General features: G+C 47.2%; 1 protein-coding gene across 2 annotated transcripts in view; it reads right to left on the reverse strand.

Annotated features, from left to right (window-relative positions):
* The window catches only part of SLC1A7 (solute carrier family 1 member 7), a 40,313-nt gene that overhangs the window by 9,170 nt on the left and 7,150 nt on the right, over window positions 1–23,993 (reverse strand). Inside the window, exons 3-4 of one of the 2 annotated variants that reach the window (XM_006919212.2) lie at window positions 8,964–9,179; window positions 1,899–1,941 (exon numbers count right to left, since the gene is read on the reverse strand). In XM_006919212.2, the coding sequence (XP_006919274.2) occupies window positions 1,899–1,941; window positions 8,964–9,179 (259 nt within the window). The remainder of the gene's footprint in view (window positions 1–1,898; window positions 1,942–8,963; window positions 9,180–23,993) is intronic. The other variant, XM_025052051.1, reaches the window with a different exon arrangement.

The following is a 23,993-nucleotide window of genomic DNA, read 5'->3' on the forward strand; positions in this document are numbered from 1 at the left end:
AGGAGCCCAAGCAAGTGAGACTCTTAACCTCCCAACACTACAGTATCAATAAGGTAGACCTTCTGGGGAGAGGGGAAGGAGGAACACTCAGGAAATATATGAGATCTAAAGTTTCTGTACTTCAGTTTCCTCATCTGTAAAATAGGGGTCATGATAACATCTACCTTATGAGATTAAATGAGATAATACAAGCATACGTCACTTTATTCCACGTCACAAGTGTTGGGTTTTTCACAAATGGAAGGCAAGTCCCTCCATCAGCAAAAAGCTTCCAACTCACTTTATGGTCATGCTCGCTTTATTTTGGTGGTCTGAAACTGAAACTGTAATATCTCCAAGGTATGCCTATCTTTGCAAAGTGCCTACAACAGTACCTGGTATAAGGTTTAGGTAAGTATTATTGTTATTAACACCACGTCCACCACCACCACCATCATCATCACCATCATCATCATCATTCCAACACTGGACCCTCTGTGCTGGATGTGGAGATACGAAAATGAACCAGATGTGAATTCTACTCTGAGAGTTTTAGAAAGGGAGTGATTTACTGTGCCTGAGAGAGACAACTTCACAAGGAAGGGGACATTTGATGTGGGTCTTGAAGAGTAGGTAGGAGTTTGCCAAAGAAAAAGAGTATTCCAGGTATGTGTGAACTTCTCTCTCTCATATGTTCAGTAATCTCCCATCACTGTTGAAATAAAATCCAAATCCTTTAATTTAGTATTCAGAGGCCTGCACTATCTGGCTCTTTTTGCAGTTGAAGACCCAAGAGGTTAAGAAAGGTAGAGTGATTAGCTCAAGTTTCACAGCTCCTTATTTTGGAGCTTCCTCTCCGACCCTCAGCTATCTCCTTTGCATCCCCAGACCCAATGCATGGCCCAGCGCAGGGGACGGGGTCAGAAAATGCCAACCAATTAACATTTTAGGAAGAGAAAATAATTAGAAATTATTACAAGTGCAGACAAACCTTGGTGCATAAGGATGTTTTCTATAGCTTCTAAAAGGACAAAACTTTGAAAACCACCGAAAGGACCACCAAAAGGGGAATGGGTGAATAAATTACAGCCAGGCTTATTACTACAAATATTGTACTTAAAAAACACTTAATAAATGGAGAGAATACTCATGGTATAATGGGAGTGGGGAAAAAAGCAAGATGCACACTGTATATGTACTATGATCCTAATTTTATTTTTTAAAACATATTTATGCAGAGAAATAAAAGACTAGAAGTGTACTGACCACTACAGCTATTGCTAGATGCTAGAACTTGAGATGATTTTTATTTTCTGTTTTAAATTTTTCAGTATTTTTCTAATATTTTATAGTGAATATTACTGTAAAAGGAAAAGGGATTATTTTTAAAAAGGAGAAAACAGGCTTAGAAACAAACAGGCCTGGGTTTACCTACTGGGCTACCATTTACTAGTGGTGTAACCTTGGGCGAATCCTTTAATCCTCTGAGCCTCGGTTTTCTCATCCAGGAGAGGGGCTAACCCTACCTGAGGGCAGGTTATTGTGAGGACTGAGTGAGATGGTGTGTGTGTAAGCCCTGGTGTAAACCTAGAGGGAGGCGGCACTCAGTAAAGTGGTGTTCCACCCTCATAGTTCTGATTCCTGCAAAGCTGGAACCTAGGGCAGGAGTGTGGTCAAGGGAGAGTGGCTCTAAGGGTCTAGGTTCCCCCTCTTTCCAAACCTGCCCCCATGGCAGGAGGACTGGCTGCGTAAACCTGGCACTTCTCAGCCGGGCCCAGCCTGGCTTTTCTTGCCACCCTTCCATTGGCCAGGGACCCACTCACTCACCTGCTTGAGCTGCATAAACTTGTCACTTCTCAGCCGGGCCCAGCCTGGCCTTTCTTGCCACCCCTCCATTGGCCAGGGACCCACTCACTCACCTGCTTGAATGTGGCTTCCACCAGGTTGGCTGGGAACATGTTCCTGAAAAGAGAGTCAGGAATGGAAGAATTCCAGAGTCCCGGACAAGAGCACCTCATTTGGCCATTGAGGCCCGCCATGACCCATCCCTACCTCCATCTTGCAGTCTCTCCTCCTTCCACCATGGGCCACCCTCATCTCCAGCCCTTAAAGCTCCAATATCGACTGCATTCAGGCTATTAAATACGCTGCATGTTTTTCAGCTCTAGGTCTCTACCCACACTGTTCCTTCTGCCCGAAATGCCCTTCTTGTTTCTCTTAACTTTTACTCCAATCAGTGGCCAAGCCTTCTCTGATTGTTCTGCACCTCCCCCGTGGATCGCCTACACTCCAGCATGCTGTGATGCCTGCCCCCCACTCCCACCCCGCCCCACGACTGACCTTCTTGAAGGTGGAACTCGATCATTCATATCTTATCTGGGGTGCTCAACCAAGGATATAGCACATAAGTGAGATCATTATTCTTAATTAATATTATTTTCATAAAGCTAAAGGAGGAAGGGGTCTTGTTCTACCAAATATGAAAACATACTCTAAAGATGTAACTGTCAAAACAGTGAGATACTGACATAGCCTTCAATACAAGAACCAATGTAACAGAACTTGTAGCCTGGAGACAATCCAGGCCATCTAGGTAGTTCACATTTGACAAAGATTGCTTTACAAATCAGTGAAGGAAGGAATCTTTATAGAGAACTGTATAGCCAACCATTTAGAGAAATAAAAGTTAGATCCTTATTTATACTTCACACCAAAATAAATCCTAGAAATAAATCATTTTAAAAAATGAAACCATAAAAAGCTAGAAAAAAATGTGGATTAATATTTTGTCAGATCTCAGGATATGGAAAAGACTAAGAACAAAATGAGCACTAAAAAATTAATAGATGATACTATATTAAAATGAAGAATTTCTTAAGTGCAACATAGTATCCTGGATTGGATTCTGGGACAAAAGAAGAGGACATTAATGGAAAAACTGTGAAATCCAAATACAATCTGTAATGCAGTTAGTAGCGTTGTAGTAATTTAATTTCTTAGTTTGACAAATGTGCCTTAGTTATGTAAGTTGCTAATATCAGGGGAAGCTGGGTAAAGGGGCTATGGGAACTCTGTACTATCTTGGTAACTTTTCTGTAAACCCAAAATTAAGCCAAAATAAAAATATAATAAAATTAAGAAGATCCCTAAGACAGATTTCCATACAAATAAAATTATAAAGCAAACGACAAATGAGAAACTTATAACAAAGTGTTATTGTCTAAAGCTATAAAGGGTTTTTACAAATCTTGCGCTTGTTTTTGTGTTCATTGTCTGTCTCCTCGCATCAGAACATAAGCTCTCTGGAGGTCAGAGATCTCTATTTTGTTCACTACTGTGACCCCAGCTCCTGGAAGAGTGCCTGGTACATAAAACGTACTCAGTAAATATTTGCTGTAAAAATAAATATATCGCAAAAACGTTAATACCCCAATAGAAAAATGATAGAAAGTCATGACCAGGCAATTCACTTCGCAAAAGAAAAAACATAAGTAGCCCCAAAAGATGTTTAAAAATGTTTGGTTTCATCGATAAATTAAAAGTATTTTTCCCGTCCAACTGGTTAAGAATTTTTTAAATGACAATACACAATGCTAAGAAACTGTGGCAACATGGGCGCCCTCACAGGGTCCTGGCAGCAACCTTTCTGTTAAACAATTTGCAATTCCATTGAGGGCCTTAAAAGCATTTTATCTTTGTCTTTATAATCTGCTTCCAGGAATTTATTTTAAATCAGAGATGCTAATAAAGATTCTTGTTCATGTGCTTTCCCTTCCTTGGACAGGCCAAGTAAGTGCCTCATGCTCACGCTGCTTCCTCTGCCTAGCTCTTCTCTCCCACTCACTCTTGTTCTGGGCAAATTTCTTCTCCCCTTTCAAGACTCAGCTCACACAGAGATGGAGTTATATATGTGAATAGGAGTGTGCATTATTCCTTGACTTACGTTCTGGCAGTTGCTGTTAGAAAGCAGAAACTATCATTTTTTCACTGCTGCTGAAATACAGGTTCAGTGTAAGCACGTGGACAGACGAAGAGGGCTTAGAATGAGCTACTGAGGTAGAATGGTCATGGCTTGCTTATTTATTTATTCATTCATTCATTCGTTCATTCATTCATTCATTTATTTAATTTTACTGATTTCAACTTTGTTACTAGGGAGAGAAGAAACGGTCAGGAGCTATGCTCTCAGATTCTCAAGTGAGACTTTTTTTTCAATGAGTTATAAACAGATTTCTGCCACCAGAATAGTAGCTGCCTGCAGGCCTTTTGACATCAAGCAGATCTGAAACATATGCTGGGCACACAGGCTGCCAGAGGGCCACGGTCCACCAGCCCTGGGCATTTATGATCAGACTGGAGGATGCCCCCGCCCTGAAACGATTGTTAATAGTTTGACAATCTCTCCTGGGTACATCTCCAGGAGGTCTGAGTGACTTACAAGATGGTTTTCTAATGAAACTTAGAGGGAAGGCTGCCTCAGTCTGAGCAGAAACTAAGAACATCCAAAAAGTCATAAGAAACCAAATGAAATATACCTAGTATATACATTTCTTTACAACTTCCTTCAAAATGTGCGCTGTGGCACGGAGGGCCAGTTGCCTACCCGGTCTCATTCTCCCTCCTTCCTTACTAACAGAAGCCCTGGGAAATTATGGAGACCAATAGGTCCCTGCCATCAAATCCTGTCTCCCAGCCTCTCTTGCCAAAATGGTGGCCAACGAGATGTAAGTGGGAGTCACTGGGTGGTGTTTCCCGGAAAACTTTTGAAAAAGTGCCCACTCAGCCACTTTCCTCCACTTTTTTTCCCTCTATGCCTGGAACATGAACATAACAGCTAGAGCTTCAGCAATCTTCTTGAACCATGAGACACACTGATGATAAAAGCCAAACGCTAAGCACGGTAGAGCATAAAGGCGGAGCAGAGCATGGGATCCTGATAACCACAAGCTGCCTACCTCTGGACTGCTTATTTGGGAGAAAAATGCAAGCCTATACCTTACTTAAGCCTCCTTTGCTTCAGGTTTCTCTTAACTAGCAGCCAAAAGCAATTCCTGACTAATATACATGCACATACTAATTATCGATGAACTTATCCTGTAGATTTTAATGAAGAATTATACCTTTGATTATTAAGTGAGAAAATGTACAACATTCTCTTTTGGTTTTAAACACTCATGGGAAGCCTTCCCGTCTGCCCCATGAGGCCCGTGCTCTTGGTGGCAGTTACATAAAATGAAGACATTATGTGCCTGGGAGACATTAATGGCCATGACCATCAAGTACACACATACTCTGACCAGGGCTCTCAGGGCAAGGCCACAGTGCAATCCTGGGCTCCTCTCCTCACCTGCTATTAATAAGTTCTCACTGTGACAGTTCCAAATTCACCCTAATCCTGTGTCCCCAACCCAGGCCTCAAAGGTGGGATTTGTTCCTTTTCAAGCAGAGCTCCCGAGAGCTTCATCCAATCCCTGAGAGGGTAACTGGGAGCTATAAATAGAGCCAAGTCATTACTTAATCTCTCTGGTGTTTTAATAAGATTGGAGGGGGAAAAAAAAGAAGAAAAAAAGAAGCCCCGATTAGTGCTCCACTTGTGTTTTCTCTGTGAGGCTGCTCTCTGAGCAGATGGCAGTTTTCTGGAGATCCTACTTGGAGCTCTGGGGCATGAATTTGTGTCTTGGCGAGTCATCCAGGGACATAGCCCGTCGTATTCCTCTGGAATCATCTTTGAGAGATGGATACTTATCTTCTGATCTCTGAGGCGTGCTGTGGGCCTCATTTTCCTGTTCTGTTGATCCCTACATCTTTATAGCTTTTTATTTGTCATACCTGCCCCAGTTCCCAGTTCCCTGCTTTGGTCATCGTGGTCTTGTTCAGTTTTAAACCCTCAGTGCACATCTGCTCTGGGCCAGAGCAACTATGAGGAGGGCCCTGGTACCCTCATGGCTGGTGTCCTCACTGTCTGCACAGCCTGTCAACGTCAGAGCTAGGAAGGGTCTTAGAGACGGGCTGTCCAGTGCACTCTTCTCATCCGTCTGTCCTAAGACAGTGGAGAGCCTGAAATAGGGACTTGTAGTTCCACCCCCTACCCCGCAACCCCAGCACAATGTCTTTGCCTAGAGCAGGTACTTAATAAAGGTGGGCTGAATGGAAAGGAAGTGACTGCACCCCTTCCCAGGGCATCCCCATGCCTCCAGTCATATCCTGTCCACTCTACTCTACTCCAATCCAACCTTCCCAAACTCACCAGCTTCTTGTTTCTAAAGCGTAACAGCCAACCCTTCAGCCCGGAATCAAGCTCTTCAAGACTGAGCTCTGCACTGTCATCCCAACCTCATCTCCCAGAACCCGCCTTCGGAAGCTTCTGCTCACGCTCTGTAGCCTCCTCGCTGGCTCAGAGACTTTTGTGTTTCAGAACTGCAAAGCTAGAAACAATCTTGAAAAACACTGAGGAAACTGAGGCCCGGAGAGCGGGACTGTTCTGCTCAGAGCCACACTGTGACTTATTGGCAGAATTGAGATGAGATCTTACATCTCCAAAGGTCTGGTTCCCTGTCTCAGGAAGCATGTATCTCCCGCTGCAGCCCCATTTTCTGACTTAGAAACTGACCGTGATGTCTAACCACCTGACTTTGCAAAACAACTTGCCTTGGGGTTGAGAGCGACTGGGGGAAAAGCCTCAAACCAGAAGGATCAATTTTCACCATATGAAAAGGAACTGAGAGCAGGAACTGCTCCTGGAACATTTGACTCTGACATGTATGCCAGATCCAGAGCCCTCAGCCCATGAGCAGGGGAGGCAGAGGAGGGAAGGCGGGGCCTCCCTGAACAGCAACAACTCCTCCCACCACAAGAAAAGGCTGTTTCAGATCACAGAGTCCAAGAAATGATGAATCATAGTCACCAAATCTTAGAAATAATGGCTCTTAGAAATGAAGCTTCTCGAAATTCCTCTTCCCTTGGTTTCCAGGACATCTGGTCTCCTGGTTCTCCTCCTGGCCCTCGGCTCGCTCCTGCTCCGTTAGCTCTGCAACCCTCCAATGTGGCTGTGGGCCACGGCTCACCCCAGTCTTCTGTGCCGCATGCTCAGCACATTCTCTGGTCTCATGGCTTCAAACCCCATCTCTACTGATGATCCCATGTCCCGCATATGCATTCAGTAAACACTTAGCTCTTCTTCTGTACCAGGTGCTGTTCTAGGCTTCAGGATAAATCAGGAAACAGGTTTTTAAAAATCTAGCCCTCCTGGAGCATATTTTATTCCAGTAGGAAGGACAGAAAGAGAAATAAATAAATACATAGACATGATAATGTCAGGTAGTAGGCTATGCAGAGAGAGAGAGGTTGGGAGGCCCCTTTGAAGAGGAGACACAGAGCAGAAGTTTAAGTGAAGTGAGGGAAAAAGCAATGCACGCTCTGCAAAAAGGGCCATCCAGGCAGTGGCTGCGATGAGGACAAGACACTCAGGTGGGATTCTAAAGACATCGGGAGGATTGCGACAGAGGCCAGAATGGCTGGAGCAAGGGGAGGGAGAGTTAGAGCGGAGGTCAGAGGCTGACCTATATGTGGTGCAGATGATAGAGGGCCTGTAGGCCACAGGGAACCCTGGATTTTGTCGACATGAGATAGGTTGTGAACAGGTTTTTTAAAAAGATGGCTCTGCTTGCTGTGCTGAGAACAGACTGTGGGGGAAGCAAAGAGAAAGCAGGGTGACCTTGCTGGACACTCGAGTGAGAGGTGATGGTGGTCTGGGCAGTGGTGGGAGTGGCAGAGGGGGATAGAAGGGACAAGGTTTGGGATATTATTTTGAAGCTAGGGTTGATATAATTTGCTGACAAATCAGACGCAAGATATGAGAGAATGAGAGACGTCAGACAAAGATGAGCAGGACTGAGCAAAGGCCACATTTATGGGGAATCAAGAGTTTAGCTTTAGATGTGTTAATTTTGAGATGTCTTTAGACAACTATATATAAGAATCTCAAGTGCAGGTGACAGGTTTCTAGGCTGGAAACAAAATTTGTCAGTGTCAGTATGCTGAAAGTATTCATCGTCATGATATCGAAAGAAATCACCAGGCAAATAAGTGCAGATATAACAGACCCTGTTCGGGGCTCTTTCTGGGTCTAGACCCCATTGTTGAGAATCATATATTACGAACAAAACTGCAAGTATTTTTGTGATCCTTAGTTCCTCACACACCTCAAAAGATGAAAAAGAACCTGGAGAATGGAGAAAATGGAGGGAGTGGTAGATTGATGGCATTGATGGCCTCCAAAAATGGAGACTCTTTGCCTTGTAATGTTGTGGTCCCCTCCCACCCTAAGACTGGGGTTGGCCACATGACTTACTCGGGCCAAAAGGATGTTAGCTGACTTGACAAAAACAGAGACTTGGAAAAACACTTACTTGTTTCTATTTCCTCTCGTTCTTCTACCTTCATCATAAGAATATGCCCAGACTAGGAAAGGGAGGTGGGGGCACAGGGACTGCTGGCCTTCTACCTGAGAGGCTGGTCGCATACAAGTGAGCTTAGTCAGTCGGCAAACACTCACCGTCGCTTGCTCTGTGACAGGCCATGTGCTGGGGCTGGGCTCCCAAAGGAGCAGACCCTTGTTTTTGAGGTGCTCCCAGCATGATGGGGGCAGACAGTTTAGTGTGCGCCCATGAGAACACAGGGGCTGAGGGAGCGGAGAGTGCCCCCCTGCTATCATGGAGCAGACCTTTGTTTTTGAGGTGCTCCCAGCATGATGGGGGCCCTTGAGATGCTCCCAGCATGATGGGGGCAGACGGTTTAGTGTGCGCCCATGAGAACACAGGGGCTGAGGGAGCGGAGAGTGCCCCCCTGCTATCATGAGCAGACCCTGAGCACCCCCTCCCTCCACCCAATCCTGCCTATGGTGGACATGTGGGGCTGGGCCTGTGGAGCCAGCGGCCCCAGCCCTGGCACGCTGTTCCCAAGTAGAGTATCAGGGTGAGAGTTACCGTATGAGGTCCAGCAGGGCATCGGCCGAACTCATGATGGGCTTCCCACTCTGCTCCGTTGTCTCCTTCTGGGCCGCCCCACCTGGGTGGATGATGGAGACCATGATGATGCCCACGATGACTGCCATGAAGGTGGTCCACAAGTAGTATGCCACAGTGAGGATGCCCAGGCGGCTGGAAGTCTTGGCATCCAGGGAAGCGAGGCCAGACATCAAGCTGGGAGGGCGATGTGGGTCAGGGTCTGTGGGTGGGCAGGCCCTGGGTGTACCCACTACGCCACCCTCCTGGCTCTGCCCAACACCCTCCCAGTGCTCCAGGGAACACGCAGGCATGGGAATCGTGCTCAGTCATCCAGTCTTCACAGCCCCTTCTAGTCTCTCTTTTTGCTCTGCTCTCTCCCTCATGCCCAGGGTCACCAGCCAAGCCCTTTCACACCTTTAGGCTTTTCCTTGTGCTGTTTCTTTCGTTTGATGTCCTCTTATCAGCTGCCATCTTTTGCCTCTTACCCACTAAGTGTCATCTAAGGTCAGCATCACCTCTGGTGAAATCTTTCTGGACTAACTGCCTCTCCCCTAGAGTGAAGAGCCTGGGTTCCCACAGCCCCCGGCCTCCTCTGTCATGACCCTGGTTGTCACTGTTTGTTTACCTGTTTGTCTCTCTCATCAGACTGAGGACACATGGGAAGAGGGACAGATCTGACTTCTCTGTCCGTCCCCAGTGCCCCATGTGAGGTCTCAGTGCTGCCACCAACAAAACAGGTAGATGGATACTTGCTGAATGAACTAATGAATGAGAGTAAGTGAGTGAAATAGAGCCCCAGGCTGGGAGTTGGAGACATGGGTCCTACTCCTAGCTCTGCCCATTGGCAAGCAAGTTACACTCCCATCTTTGGGTCTCAGGATCCCCATCTATAAAATGGGGCCGTGGTTAGCTTTCCCTGAGAGGTGCCATTCTGTGGCCATCTTGGGTTAGTGCCCGGGCCCAGACCCTTGTGGAAGGGCGTGTTGAGGGGGCTTGTGGGTCTCTCTCCTCTTGGATCCTCCTCACTCCTGCCCACCCTGACCTGGACTCTCTGTGCACCAATGCAGGTCAGCCTGGAGTTACTCTTCTCAGCCTGCCGGAAGGGAGGTGGGAGGGCGGGGAGTGAGAGATTAGTTAAGGAGATGCTCGTGCTTTGCTTTGCTGCCAAAAGGATTTTTCCCCAAAGCCCTTTCATTCTTTCAGATAAAGGAAGTATTTGTCTGGTTTTAATCATGTAAACAAGAACGGATAATCCCTCTCCTTCCATGCTCCTCTTATCATTGGACTACACGCGGGCAACATCTAGCCTCAGACTGAACACAACTAGTCTCTCCCCAACCCCAGACTGTAATGGCTGCCTGTGAGTGCCCTGCTCTTCTCTGCTCACTGTAGCAAAGGATCACTCTTCTGTTAAGACACAGTTTAAGTCTCCTCCTTCAGGAAGCCTGCCCTGACTACTAGGCAGGGTGACTGACATACCCTTCTCTGGGCTCCCACAGCCCCTGTGCTGCTCTCTGTCCCAGACCCACCTAACTAAGTTGCTGTTTACTGGAAGTGACTCTAGGAGTAAGCCTGGGTCTGATTCAATGCTGGATCCACAGAGCCAGGCACAGGACCCTGCCAGTGTACAACTTGGTAGCAATTTGCCGAATGAAGGAGTGAATGAATGAATGAATGAGTCAATGTTTGTAATTTCCAGGACACCATATGTTAGTGATACGCTTAAGGTAGGTCTCAGACATAAATCCTGAAAGGCTTATAAAGAGATTGTGTGGCCAGGGGAAATGGGGGCCTGCCCTACAATCATTATCCATGAAAGAGATAATCCCCAGACCAGGGCCAGCACATCAGCCCAGGGCCAAACTATCCCCCGACCACAACAGAATCCCCTACAGCCAGGTCCAACTTCTTCGGGCCACAGGAAGCTATTCCTTGAGAGGAGGACCTGCCTCAGGTCACATAGAATACCAGTGGCCAGCTGGACCAGAACCCAGGCCCCAACTCCGGGCCAGCCCTCCTTCATTCATGCCTACTCTGTGCCATGCCATGTGCCCACAGAAAGAAATCAGAATTGGTCCCTGACCTCAAGTAGCTCCTGGTCTGCAGGGGATTGTGGAGCGCCCCCATCTTCGAGGGCCCTGGGGAAGAGCCTCAGGAAGCCCAGAAGTCTGGGCTGCCCCCCAAGCTATCTGGCCAGGGATTGGGGTTCAAGTAGATACAGACATTGGGGACACAAGTGGACTCAATTAACCAGTGGATAAGGCGGGTGCATCAGTACCATAAAGGAGAGGACGAGGACGTGCTATCTCTATTCAGAGGACAGAGAGTCAGGAAGGGGCCCTGGAGGAGGGGGCATTTGAGTTGGTCCTTGGAGGATGAGGAGGATTTGGAGATGGGCAGATGTGTCAGGCAGTGGCAAGTGTGGGGATGCTGCACTGTTCAATGTGGTCAGAGCTCAGGTCATATTCGAGGCATGGTGATATGTGAGGCAGAAAAGATAGATTGAACTCAGGAGTGAGGTGTCCTTGAGTGCCTGGCACAGGGGAGGTGGGGTCCAGCACAACTCATCTAGGAGAATTTGCTAGATGTCTGCAAAGGGAGAACTAAGACTTCCTAAGACCTGAGAATATCAAGATAAACCAAGTATACTGGGAGGGTCACTAAAGTGGTATGTGTAAGAGCAAAAACCTGGGACCAACTTCAAAAGTCATCCATGCAGAATAGATTAAAAGGTCGGGCATATTCATGCAATGGAGTTCTAAAGAGCCATTAGAAGCGATGGTGTCATCAGAAAGATGCTCCTACTTGATGTTAAGTTAAGAAACAAGGAACAAGATAGTCTGCAGCCCTGCAGGGAGGCCTGGAGCTCCCGTGACAGAGACCCTTCTTTAGGTTTGCGGTCTACGCACACACACAGACGTGCTTGAGAGATTGTGCAGGACAGGAGTGCAGATGAAAATCGGTTTTCAGAAATGGGCCAAGGGCCCCTCAGAAGGTCACCCAGAGGAAGAAGAAGTCTAATATGGGGGTGGTGCCAATTCAGGGACAGAACTGGAAGTGGGAAGGGAGGGAGTGCAGGTTCTAGATGTAGCAAGAGGGGGCCCTGACCTGGGGGTTCTGGAAAAGAGAGGGCTGAGGGATAAAATGGAAAGAAGTCCCTCACCTGGGACCCAAGCAGTTGCACTTCGGAAGCTCCCTCCCTCCCCACAAAACTGACAGAGTTTCCCTACCGCTGCAGAGAGAGGTGATCCAGCTGAAGAAGGTGATGAGCAGAGATAGGAGCTGGGATGGAGAAGAAACTTCTGGCAATAAACGACAGAGCCAACCCTCCCCTCCCCAGGCTGGGGCCAGCAGTGCCAGGGTGACTGCAGGCATTGGCAGAGGCCAAGAAGAATGGGAACTAAGCATGGGGAGGGCCTGGATTCTACTTGAGACAATGGCCACTCCGGAGCTCACAGTAATAAGAAAAGAAGGTTCAAAGTCCTGCCATTTGGCTGATGGGGGTTCCTCAAGATCCTAAACTTTTGGGCCAAACTTTTAAGGTGATCTTTCTGAAAATTTAAAGCCCAGTGGGGTAGTTTGTGGGGAGTATTAGGTCATATGAGTATGCATAGAAAAAAACTCTAGAAAATAATTTAACAGTAGCTGTCTTTGGGTGATAAGATTATGGGTAATTTTTGGTTTGTTTTTAATGTTTTCCCACATTTTCTATTATTTCTAGAATGAGCGTGTCTTGCTGGTATGATGGAAAACACGACACTTCAAGTACTTGGCAGCCACAGAAATCATAATTTGTTTGGAGCTTAACTATCCCCAGATACCTGAACATCCACCTGTTTTGATCCTTAACATTCTAAGTCAGGGCTGTCCCATACGATTATACTGTGAGCCATGTTTGTAATTTTAAATTTTCTAGTAGTCAAATTAAAAAAGTAAAAAGAGGTGAAATTTGTTTTTAGTGAAATTAACTTTAATAACACTTTCTTTAACCCAATATATCCAAAATATTATCATTTCAATGTGAAATCAGTATAAAAATGTTTATAAAAACTTTTTCAGGATTTTAAATTTTAATTTTAACTAATTTTTTTTAAAATTTCAGTTCTTCAGTTAGACTAGAAACATCTCAAGGGTTCAATAGTCACTTATGAATAGTGACAACTTTCTTGGACTGTGCAGTTTGAGTTACAGATAAGAAAAATAAAGTTTAGGCGGGTGGAGATAATTGGCCAAGCCAGCTAGCTGGTGAGTTGCAGAGTCAAGACCAGAACAGAGGTTTCTGGTTCAGAACTCCCTGTGGGGTGTTTTCCCTCTCTCCCACAGTGCCTCTCTGTGGTACAGACCTGGTTTAACTCCTGTGGAAGAAAAAGGTCTTCTGGTTTTGGCTGACCATGATTTTAATGTGACTCAGTCCATGTAATGCCTCTTTAGTTCAACTCTCAGAGTTTATGACCTGCCCCATGGCAACAGCCCTCAGATTTGTGGTGGTGAGCTCTCCATCTTTGGAGGTATCCAAGTGGAACCTGAATGGCTACCTATTAGGATGCTAGATCAAGGCTTTCAGATTGAATGGGAGGATCAATGAGGATGACTTCAAATGTCTCTTCTGGCTCTGTGATTTATGGTGAGGGGGAAATAAGTAACCTTGTCTTCTCAACTCCTAGCATGGCTGGGTGCTCTTGGGAGCCCCCCACATCCTTGAGGGCCCTGGGGAAGAGCCTCAGGAAGCCCAGAAGTCTGGGCTGCCCCCCCTAAGCCATCTGGCCAGGGATTGGGGTTCAAGAGACTGTGCTGATTGGAGAGTAGGCTGGGCTCCAGGGCCCAGCCTACTTCAATCTGGTAATTGCTCTGCTTACAGGGATGGGGGGAGGGAGCAGCAGCTGCCAGGCTCCTCATGGAGGGAGAAAAGGCTGCTCACTGACTCTCATCTGGTTCTCACACCAGCTCTTGAGGTGGGTATCGTGACCCCATCTAAACCCAGGAGGTGCCTGCCCACAGCTGCCTGCTCACCTCATTTTGGATGGTTGACAGGCTATTCAGACGGCTAGGGATGCCTCTCCGTTTGAAGTCCTTGGTGACTCCCCATTGTCTTCAGGGACTGTTCACACTCCTTCATGGCCTTGGGTCATTACCCTCTACCCCGCTGCTCCTTGAACCACCTGTGTACTAACTGTTCCTTCAGTCTGGAACTCTCTGTCCCCCACCCCAAACACACCTCTCCAAATTTCTACCTGCCCTTTCAAAGGTCAGTTTAGACATCTCTCCCTCCAGGAAGCCTTCCCTGACAGGCACTTCACCCTTCTCCCCAGGGTACCCTGTGCTTCCCAGTTTGTTACAGGGCACTCTGCCGGTAATCACACCTCTGAATCCCCAGGGCCCAACCTAGCTCTGGCACATGACGAGTGCAGAGTGAAACAGTGGGCAAGTCCCCTTGCCCCTGCCCTCTCTGCTTTCCTTTCTGCTCCTCTCCTACATCTGTTAAGCATCTCTCAATTCTTCACTTGGGCACCACCTCCCTCTGGAGGCCTCCCTGAGACCGCCAGGCTATGCTAGGCAGTTCCTGTGTACTCCTGACTGCATCCCTCACTAGCTGGGAGCCCTTGGGCAAGTTCCTGGGCCTCTGTGTGCCTCAGTTTCTATTGGAAGATAAAATGGGGATAATGATGGTTTCTTGTGCGGATTAATCTAGGTTTAAAATAGGGCCCAAAACATCAGCGATCCCTAAACTTTTTGGTACCAGGGACTAGTGCTCCTATGAGAATCTAACACCTGGCAATCTGAGGTGGAGCTGAGGCAGTGATGCTAGCACTGGGGAGCAGCTGCAAATACAGATGAAGCTTCACCCGCCCCGCCGCTCACCTAACTGCTGGTTCCTAACAGGCCACGGACCAGTGCTTGTCTGCGGCTTGAGAGCTGGGGACCCCTGCAATACATAATAAGTATTCGATACTTTCCAATGATTAGCATTCACTCTGCAATGTTGTCATCTGTTCTGGGCCCATCTGCCCCAGCAGACTGTGAGCCCCTCCAGGGAGGGGCTAAATCTGGCTCAGTTCTGGGCAGAACCAAGGCTGATCTACCCTGGGTGCGGGTGTGCTGGCGTGTATGATGTTAAGCCAAGGTGGAATTTTAGACTAGATTGTGAAAAGGACAACTTGTGGGCTCTGATGACCATGAGCACCCATGGTGGGTTCCCTGAGAACCAGCTACTTGAACCAGCTTTGACCCCTTTCTTTGCCTGGTTTAGGAGAATGCCAGTGGCATTGTGTGTCTGTGTGACATTGAGGCAGTTGACGCTAGAACTTTTGGGAACAAACGCAAACTTTGGGGAATGACTATCGCAGGCAGGACCCTCTTCTGAGTGAAGAGAACCCGCCAGGGTCTCTGGAGGTATACCTCCGGGCTCTGCTTTCAGCCCTCTCCTTCCTGGTTGTTTTTATCAATGGGTTGGCCAAGGCGATTGACAGCATGTGGATCACATTTGTAGAGGATAGGAAGCTGGGAGGAATAGCTAATGTGTTGGATGAGGGAGTTGGGACTAAGCAGACCCCAGCAGGCTGAGACCATGGGCCAATTCTGACATGATGAAACTGAACATGGACACGTGTTGGGCCATACTTGGCTTCAGTAGCTCAGAGAGCACAAACTCTGCGGTGGAAGAGGGAGGGAGAGGCTGAGCCCCAGCAGCAGCAGTGGAAAGGGGCCTTTGGGGATTTGTTTGCTTCTACCTTGGTGAGTCATGTGGGGAATGGGGCTACCAAAGAGCTGTTAGGCCTTCAGCCTGTGAGGACTTCAGCCTGGGGAACTTGTGAGGAGGACATGGACCTGCTCTGATGTTGAGACCCCCCTGGGAAAGGGGCAGGGGAGGGAGGCGTGTGTCCTACAGAGGGTATCTGAGGTAGGTGGCAGGTGACAGCAATGCAGGTCTGGGAGAAGAAGCTGAGGGGCAGGACTGTGGAGTCTGGGGCAGAGCAGACATGGGGAATGCTGAGATTGATGCGGAAAGCTATAGGGAAGTAGTTTTCAGCTCAGCGCCAGGAATAACTTTCTAGCAAACAGAGATATCCTGTCCCGGAACGGACCACCTTGAGAAGTGGTGAATTCCCGGTCACTGAGGAGTGCAAGCAACTTGCTAAAATCACACAGTGAGTAAGTAGATTTGAGCCCTAGTCTACTAGCCTGGGTTCCATAGTCGACATCCTGGCACTGGGAAGATAGAGGCGGGAAGGAGCTCTGGCCTCAGCTGACCTAATCAGGGAGGCTCTCCCAAGCTGGCCTCTGGGATGCAGCTGCAGGGAATCTACCCGACAGGCAACCAGAAGGAGGCATCTGGGGTCCATAGGAGTCCCCTCAGCTCTTCCAAGCATTATGGCTTACTTCTTTCCCCTGAGCAGATGACAGGCCCAGCAGCTGACAGCAAGTGCCACGTTAGTGCAGAATTACGCTTCCCAGATGGCTCTGCAACACTCCCACCCTCAAGCCAGCTCCTCAACTCAGACTTCCACTTGGCTAAAATCTGATCCAAGCACCCACCTCTCGAGGTCAGAAATTTCTCTACTGCCTCTGCACACCTCAGAGGAGAGAGAACTCTACCTCCATTGTGGGCTAGTTATGCTTGTTAGAAAGTCCTTTCTGGTGCCAGAATGAAATCTGCCTCCAGGGAAAAGAATTCCCCACACTGGGCCCAGCTCTGCCCTCAGAGCCACACAGACCAAACTCTTTGGTTCCACTTTAGATTTCACCTGGGGAAGGTGGGAAGGGAGTGCTGAGGTCAGAATGCAGGAGGTGGGGAGAGAGAGGGAGGATTGGGCCGTGGTGCAGAGACAGCCATAGGCTTGAGGGACACTGCTACCCTGGCATCCCCAACTGCCCTCTGGAGATCCCTCCTTCCTGGCCTCTGGGCATCGGGATGATGCTTGACAGGGGCTTGCAAATAATAAGCTTGAATTGAATCGAAAGCAACAGCTGGAAGAGATGCAGCTGCAGCCCTCAGAGAGCTGACGGACTGACCATTGACCATTCTCGAACACTTTCCATCAAGAAGGCTGCATCCCTAAGGGTAATAAGGGTCAAGTCCAGTTCTCAACTCCATGTGAGCTGAACCCCTACGCCTTTCCTTCCTGCAAAACAATGAATGTCAGGTGCAAGAGAGCCAGAGTGTCCATTACTCTGATCTGCAGCTGCAGACTGTCACATCTACTGTTAGGAATGACTTCCTTGGGATGCCTATCACAGCTGGTTATGATGAGTGCCACTAGTCATGATTAGAAGGCCCGCTTGAGAGGGAAAGAAAGACCGCACCCAGAGCCTATGGGAACACAGGTCTCCTGCCTCCTCCTCCACCAGGGGGGGTCCTGGTGTTTACTCCCCCAAGGCTCCAGCCGGGCCAGCCAGAATGAGGCTCTCCCCAGGTCCAATGAGACCCTCTCTAGTGCAGGGTCTTCCAGTTCTCCACAGAGATTACAGGAGCTTTTTCAAAACCTCACCCACCTCCCTAGACTCAGCCTGCCCCATGTTGAATACTTGCTTGGGGTGACGTGGGGTCCCAGAACTGAATGAGGTGGGTTTATGGTCCTCGAGGAGCTCTGTCCAGTGGGTGGACAGACCTGCAGCTGGACAACACAAAACCCTAGGTCATGGCTGGGACTGAGAGAGTCCAGAGGCAGGGTCTAGCTCAGCCTGGGAATCAGGGTGGGCTTCCCAGGGGAGGCGACTGCTGAATGGATCCTTGAAGGATGAGCAGAAACTCTCTAACTGGAAATGGGGGAAAGGGCACGGAATTCTTTGATTGGTGATAAAAGCTGGGGGTTTTTCAGAGTCACCAGGCTAATGGTCTGACCCCACCCACAGCTGGGCCATATTTCCCCTCTTGATGAGTAAGGCAGTCAGCTGACTGGGCGAGAGGCCAAAGACTGATCCCTGAGCTCCCATCAGAGAGGTCAGCAGAGTTCTGCTAAGAACAGTTGCCCCATGGCTTGAGAGGCAGAGTCCAGAAGTACTGGCTGCCCACCACCCTCCTGCTCCCTCCTCTTCTCTGTCTGTCCTGGGCAGCCTCAGGCAGCTGCCCCCTGCATGCTGGCTCCCGAAGCAGACTTTGACGGCTGCTTGGCCCAGGACCATCTCCAATAAGTTAGGACGTGGGTGTTTGGGAGTTTTCTGCCAAACTAGAGTTCCTCAGGAAGGGGGAGAAGGGAGTGTTGGGTTTCTTTGGCCAAAATGATTTCCTGATTCTAAGAAAAATCAGTTGAAAATTCTTACAAGAAGCAGAAAGGAAAACAATACACACATAGGAGGAACGCACATGCACACACCTACCTACAAATCATATACACATATAAAGACACGTATCACCCATTCACATACAAACACACACACGCACTTGGATTTCTTTGCTGAGATATGGAGCTTACAAAACATTCTGCCATGCTCAATCTCAGTGAATCACAAACACATGGATTCAGTTTTCCTTGAATGATGCCTGGTTTAAGAAACTGAAGAATGAGGGGAGAGGAGGGTTTGGCAAAAAGCAAGTGGAGAATTGGAGGCTCTAGCTGGATCCAGATGCTGGTTTGACCCACCCCTGGTTCCCTATGTCATTCTGGTCTGGGGATGTGTGAAAACAAGTCTCAGTTGACTTGCCAAGGTTAGAAACAAAAGCCTTAGTGGGACCATAATGGGCCCCCCCCACCAAAAAAAAAAAAGGGAAGGAAAGAAGGAGGAAGAAAGGAAGCAAGCAGAAAAAGCACCTGCCGGGAACTGGTTTGTAAATTTGCAGATGGCATTCTGTTTGTTTTATGGCTGAAGCTAAGGGTATGGTAAATAACAGAACTTGAGGTAAATCTAGAGTTCTGGGGCATAGTGATGCCCCAACAGCATATCCAGTAGCACCCTAAGTGTCTGGTGAAGGGAAATGGGCTTTCCAAACTCTGCTATAGCCCCTGAGTGGAAGAATAAAATATAATTATGAAGATGAGGGTGCAACATGACAATTCTTATGACAATGAAAAAAAAAAAAAAGAAAGAAGCAGGTAGACTTATTTTTGCACAAGTAACAGTAAGCATCCTCCAAGAACTTAAAGGAACAGAAAATTGCCAATACTCTCTGGGTTAAACGATAAATTGAAAGCAAAAGGAATCAGAGTAGCAACTAGTAGTATTACTGGGAGAAAAATGGGGAAAGAATTTTCCCAGGCCCAAAAGGCTTGACTTTTCTAATAAGAGAAGATATCAGTAGCGTGGGATCAGTCAGTAGTGGAGCACAGAGAATACAGCTGAGAGCGGAAAACCACTCAGCACCCATCCAAGCATCACCCATGGGAGACGAACCCTAGTTCAGGACATGACAATGCTGTGGCAGGTCCGAACCATCAGACTATTAGTTCCTATGCCAGTGTAATGAGAGGCAGAATTTTCTAAATTGTCTGAGATGTCTATGTTCATAGGTAGAGACAGCAAGCCTCCTTGCAGCCAAATTTTTTTAGGAGAAACTTTCAAATGGCAAATGTAAGGTAAAAAGGCACAAAGTGTCCAGGGAAAGGGAGAGACTTTTGTGGTTGGATGGAAGCGCCCCTCCTTGAGACCTTAAGATCTGCAGAGCTGTGATAGGTGTTCCAATTTGCGTGAGAGGCTCAGAGGCCTTCTTAGAGAAAAGAGTCTACCACTCCAACCCCTGCTCCCTGTGATTTGAAGTTAGGGTCAGGGTATACCAGGGTGCCGATCACCAAAGTCTGTTGGGACTAACACTACCCTCCTGCCCAGGGCTAACCACCAAGAGGGAAAAGGGACTCAGTGTTCAACCCTAGGGAGCTAAACCCAGGGCATGACTGAGGCTGCTTTAAAGAACAATGATTGAGCACTTTGGCGGGATCTAAGAGCCAGAGCAGGGCATCCTGTGGCTGGAGCAGGAGTATGCACCTGCAAAGGGCAGTGTACAGGCTTGAACCAGAACATGCAGGACCTGTGTTCAACAGCGACACTGTATGGAAGGAACCAGAGCAAGAGGGCTAGTGGCAGGATCCGATGTTCCAGGTTTCTAAATACTTGGCTGGAAGCTTATTCTACTGGATGAAATAAGCTGGCCTTGGCCTAAGGGGTGCAGGCCTCAAGAGGAAGACACTAGGCTTCCTGCTTATATAGAGGTGTAGTATCTTATTCAGCATATTCAGTTCTCAAGTCAGTATATAATTATGCAAATCTAAGTATAATTAAATTAACCTTTGAAGATCCTTTAAGTTGCTTGTATAGTTCAGGAGGTGTAATTTCGCATAAGTTCATTCCAGTCACTTTCCTCCCAATTTTGGAATGGGTTGATGTTTCTTTAGATGAATACCAGCTGAAGCAGTCAACATACATTTAGAGGCCACAATGTTAAAACAACAACAACAACAGAAAAAACACCTCTTTCATGGCCTTGAATCACAATGGCTGCAGGAAAATACAGTCTGAGAGGCATGTGGAGCTGATACTGGCTTAGCGCAAAGCACACCCATCTCTCCCACGGTACACTCACTTGGGGGCATAGCTCTGAATAGGGAGCTCTTGCTTCGTTTAAATTATTTTTCTCCTTTCACAGCATATGTAATTTAATTCACTTAAGTTAAATGTACATCTGGTGGGACTCTACCAGGTGGTGCCCCAGAAATTAACTGAAAATGGCAAACCTGGATTCATACTGGTTACACAATTAAATAATTAAATTGTCTTGCCAGCAAACAGATTTAACCAATGTGTTCCCCAAGTGATAGGCCTACAGGGAGAAATGCTCTGGCCTGAGGCTATCGGCATCTATCCTCATGGCAATTTATCTCTGTGAATAAATAAATTGGCATTTGGTTTATTTGGCCTCCTCTTGCCAGCATCAAACGCCAGGCCTGACCAGTTCAGGGGCTCAGACAAGGTAGAGATTCAGAACCAGTCAGCCAAGGACCGCACCCTGGGCCTGATGAATTCAATACTAAGAGTGATAAGAACAAACATTCACAGGAAAAAAGATAACAGTGGTAGAATTAGGGTTGTGTAATGATAGGAAGATTTTTTTTTTCGGTTACATAAAATGTTTGTAATTTGCTCATATTGTTTTTTAAAGTATGAAACATCTTTAAAAGATAACTCCTAACCATCCTTCAAGGGTTAGTTGAAATGCTAATCATGAAACATCCCTGAATTCTGCTTCAACTGCCTTCCACTGTTCTTTAGTCATTTAATAAGCGTTTATTAGGCATCTACTATGCACCAGACCCTGTGATGTCCCTGTGAATATTCTTCAGAATTCTTTTTATTGCAAAGGAGTTGTCCTTGTTCACAAGAGATTTCTTTAACTAACAGTATTGAGTACATCTAGGGTTACAGGCTGCATCAGTGGGGGTGATAGGTCATCATCAACAGGTATCAATAAGTGAAGAACTGGGAGGATTTCATGGACAGTAACTGGAGCTAGGTCTTGAACATAGAGTGGGACTTAAATAAGAAAAGAGGGCGTTCATGAAAGGGGGAACAGCATGAGCAAAGTTGTGGAAGTAGAAAAGTTTGTGGCATGCTTAGGAGCTAATAAGGTGACCAGCCTGTTGCCAGGACCTTGGCATAGGGAAGGGTAGTAGGTTCTCAGGAAAAAGAGGTTTTAAGCATTTAGAGTCATGAATGCCAAACTCTAGGGCCCAGACTTGCAGGTTATTGGAACTAGAAGCAAATGTGCCTTCATGTGTGTCCTCCCACTGCCTTGGAGCAGTTACACTGCAGAAAAACCCCTGTCTCCTGGGGTTATAGTTTGGAGCCTGTGGGGACTGAAGAGCAGGAGCTCTCACACCAGGCTCCTTAGCTCTAGCCAGGAGGCCAAGACATCAGGATATTTTTTCTAACCATTAGAACACTCGTGGAGTTTTTAAAGCAGGGCCCCTTGGCAGTTCTGGTTCAATTAGCCCAGCATGAAGCCTGGCATTTGACAATTTTCAAAGCAGCTTTGGTGATTTTGCTCCACCGTGAGTGGCAATCCCCCACCAGAGTGGTTGATCTTTGAAGACTGGGCTGGCTGGAATAAGAGCTCAGGGAACTCTGGGCAATGGATGGATGGATTATAGACCAATCGAAGTTAAAAGAAAGAGGATTCAGGGATGGAGGGGATTGGGGCTCAGAAATGTGTCATTTTTCTCCTGAGAAGGTTTAATTCTCCCTTAGTAGGAAAATTTTAAAGCACTGCCATTTTTCAATGACACGGTTGCTCTGCACTCGCCCAAACTATATAATAAACAAATGAAATGTATGAACACACACTGGCTTTTCTCAAGTTAGTACCACATCTGTTTCCAGCCAAGAGAAAGCGCTTGAGTCTGGTGGAGAGAGATGAGGACTTTGAGAGCCAGGACTCAGAGAGCTGGACAGGCCATTAGTTACTAGGTAAACTGAGTAAACCGAGGCCCAGGGTGAGTGTGCCTTAGCCAAGATTACACGATAATTTGTCATGGAAACAGATCTAGGACCCAGGCCTCTGACTCTCTGACTCCAGGGATTTTTTAAAGTTAAATGACTTGCCCCAGGTCACACAGCCAGAAAACAGCAGGGCAGGATGATAACTCAGGTCTGTCTGGCCCTAGGATTCACACAAGACCTCTGCCTTTGCGGTCTTTCTGTTCCAAGTAAGAAGCGATGTCTAGGCAGCAAGGATGGTCAAAAGTAAAAGATAGCGAAGATGCCCAACAAGAGTCCTGTGCTTTATTGTGCAGTAAAACTGGGGAGGGAGGGGAAGGGGGAAAAAAGTCCTGTGTTTTCTCCATGAACACACTTATTTAGCTGTTGCATAATTGTCTATTTTCTCATCAGTTTCCCTCACAGTCTACAAACTCCTCAGAGACAGAAACTCATTCATCGCTGTATCTGCAGCGCCCAGTATTGGGCCAAGTACCCAGAAAGCACAATGCACGATTGTCGAATTCATTCATTAATTCACTTGACAAGTATTAATGAGTATCTACTGTGTGCCAGGCACTTGGCTAAGTCTAGAGTAGAACCTCAACAGAATTTCGTCTCTGCCTTTACAGAGTTTACAGTCCAGTGTAAGATAAGAAAACCAGCCAACAATTGAGTACATACAGAATTACAACATATGATAAGTGCCGTACGGAAAAAGGAACAGCGTACAGTGAGGGAGAGTGAAGGTGGTGGGGAAAGGGTGGGGAAGGCCTTTCTAAGGAGGCAACATGGAAGCTGAGATGTAAAGGAAGAGGAGCAAGAAGCATAAAGCATTGGGGAAGAGTGTTCTAGGCAGAAGGAACGGCACGTATGGAGACTCTAAGATGGGGGAGGTTTTGGTCTGCTTAGAGAACTAAAAGGCCAGTGGGACTGGAGTGAGGTGGAGTGTAGGCAGGGGAGGATCATGAGGGCCTCCTAAATCTGGTTAAGAATGTGAGGGTTTATTCTAAATGCCATTGAAGGGTCTTAGGTAAATAAGCACCATGGCCCTTCAGCTTTTCACAAAGTCATTCTGGCCACTGGATGGAGAATAGATGGGAGGGGAACAAGAACGGAAGTGAGGAGACCAGTGAGGTTACTGTGGCGTTGACCTGTGTGGTGGGGATGAAGCTGGGTTCTATTTCAGAGGAAGACTCTGGAGTTGCTGATGGGCTGGCTGTGGGGGAAAGGGGATAAACAAGGAGGCTTCAATAACTGGGTAGATGGTGCTGCCGTTTATTGACAAACAGAAAATAGAAGAAACTGGTTTAATGGATAAAATCTTAAGATGGTTATACGAAATCTGAAATGCTCGTGAAACACCAAGTGGAGATGTCATATAGTAGTTTGAGTGTGGAGCTGAGAGGAGAAGCCTAGGAGGGAGATCTCTACTGGGGAGTGCTGGACTGGTAGGTGAGATAGTAAAGCCACGAGGACAGATGAGAAAAGGCTTGAGAAATTGTAACATTTACAGATTGAATATATAGAGAGAGTGGGGTGGAGGGGCAGAGCAGGCAAAGAGCCAGGAGAGTGTAAGGCCACAGGAAAGGGTATGGCAGGAGGGAAAGA

Source organism: Pteropus alecto, unplaced genomic scaffold, assembly GCF_000325575.1.
Source record: "Pteropus alecto unplaced genomic scaffold, ASM32557v1 scaffold25, whole genome shotgun sequence".
Lineage (NCBI taxonomy): Eukaryota > Metazoa > Chordata > Mammalia > Chiroptera > Pteropodidae > Pteropus > Pteropus alecto.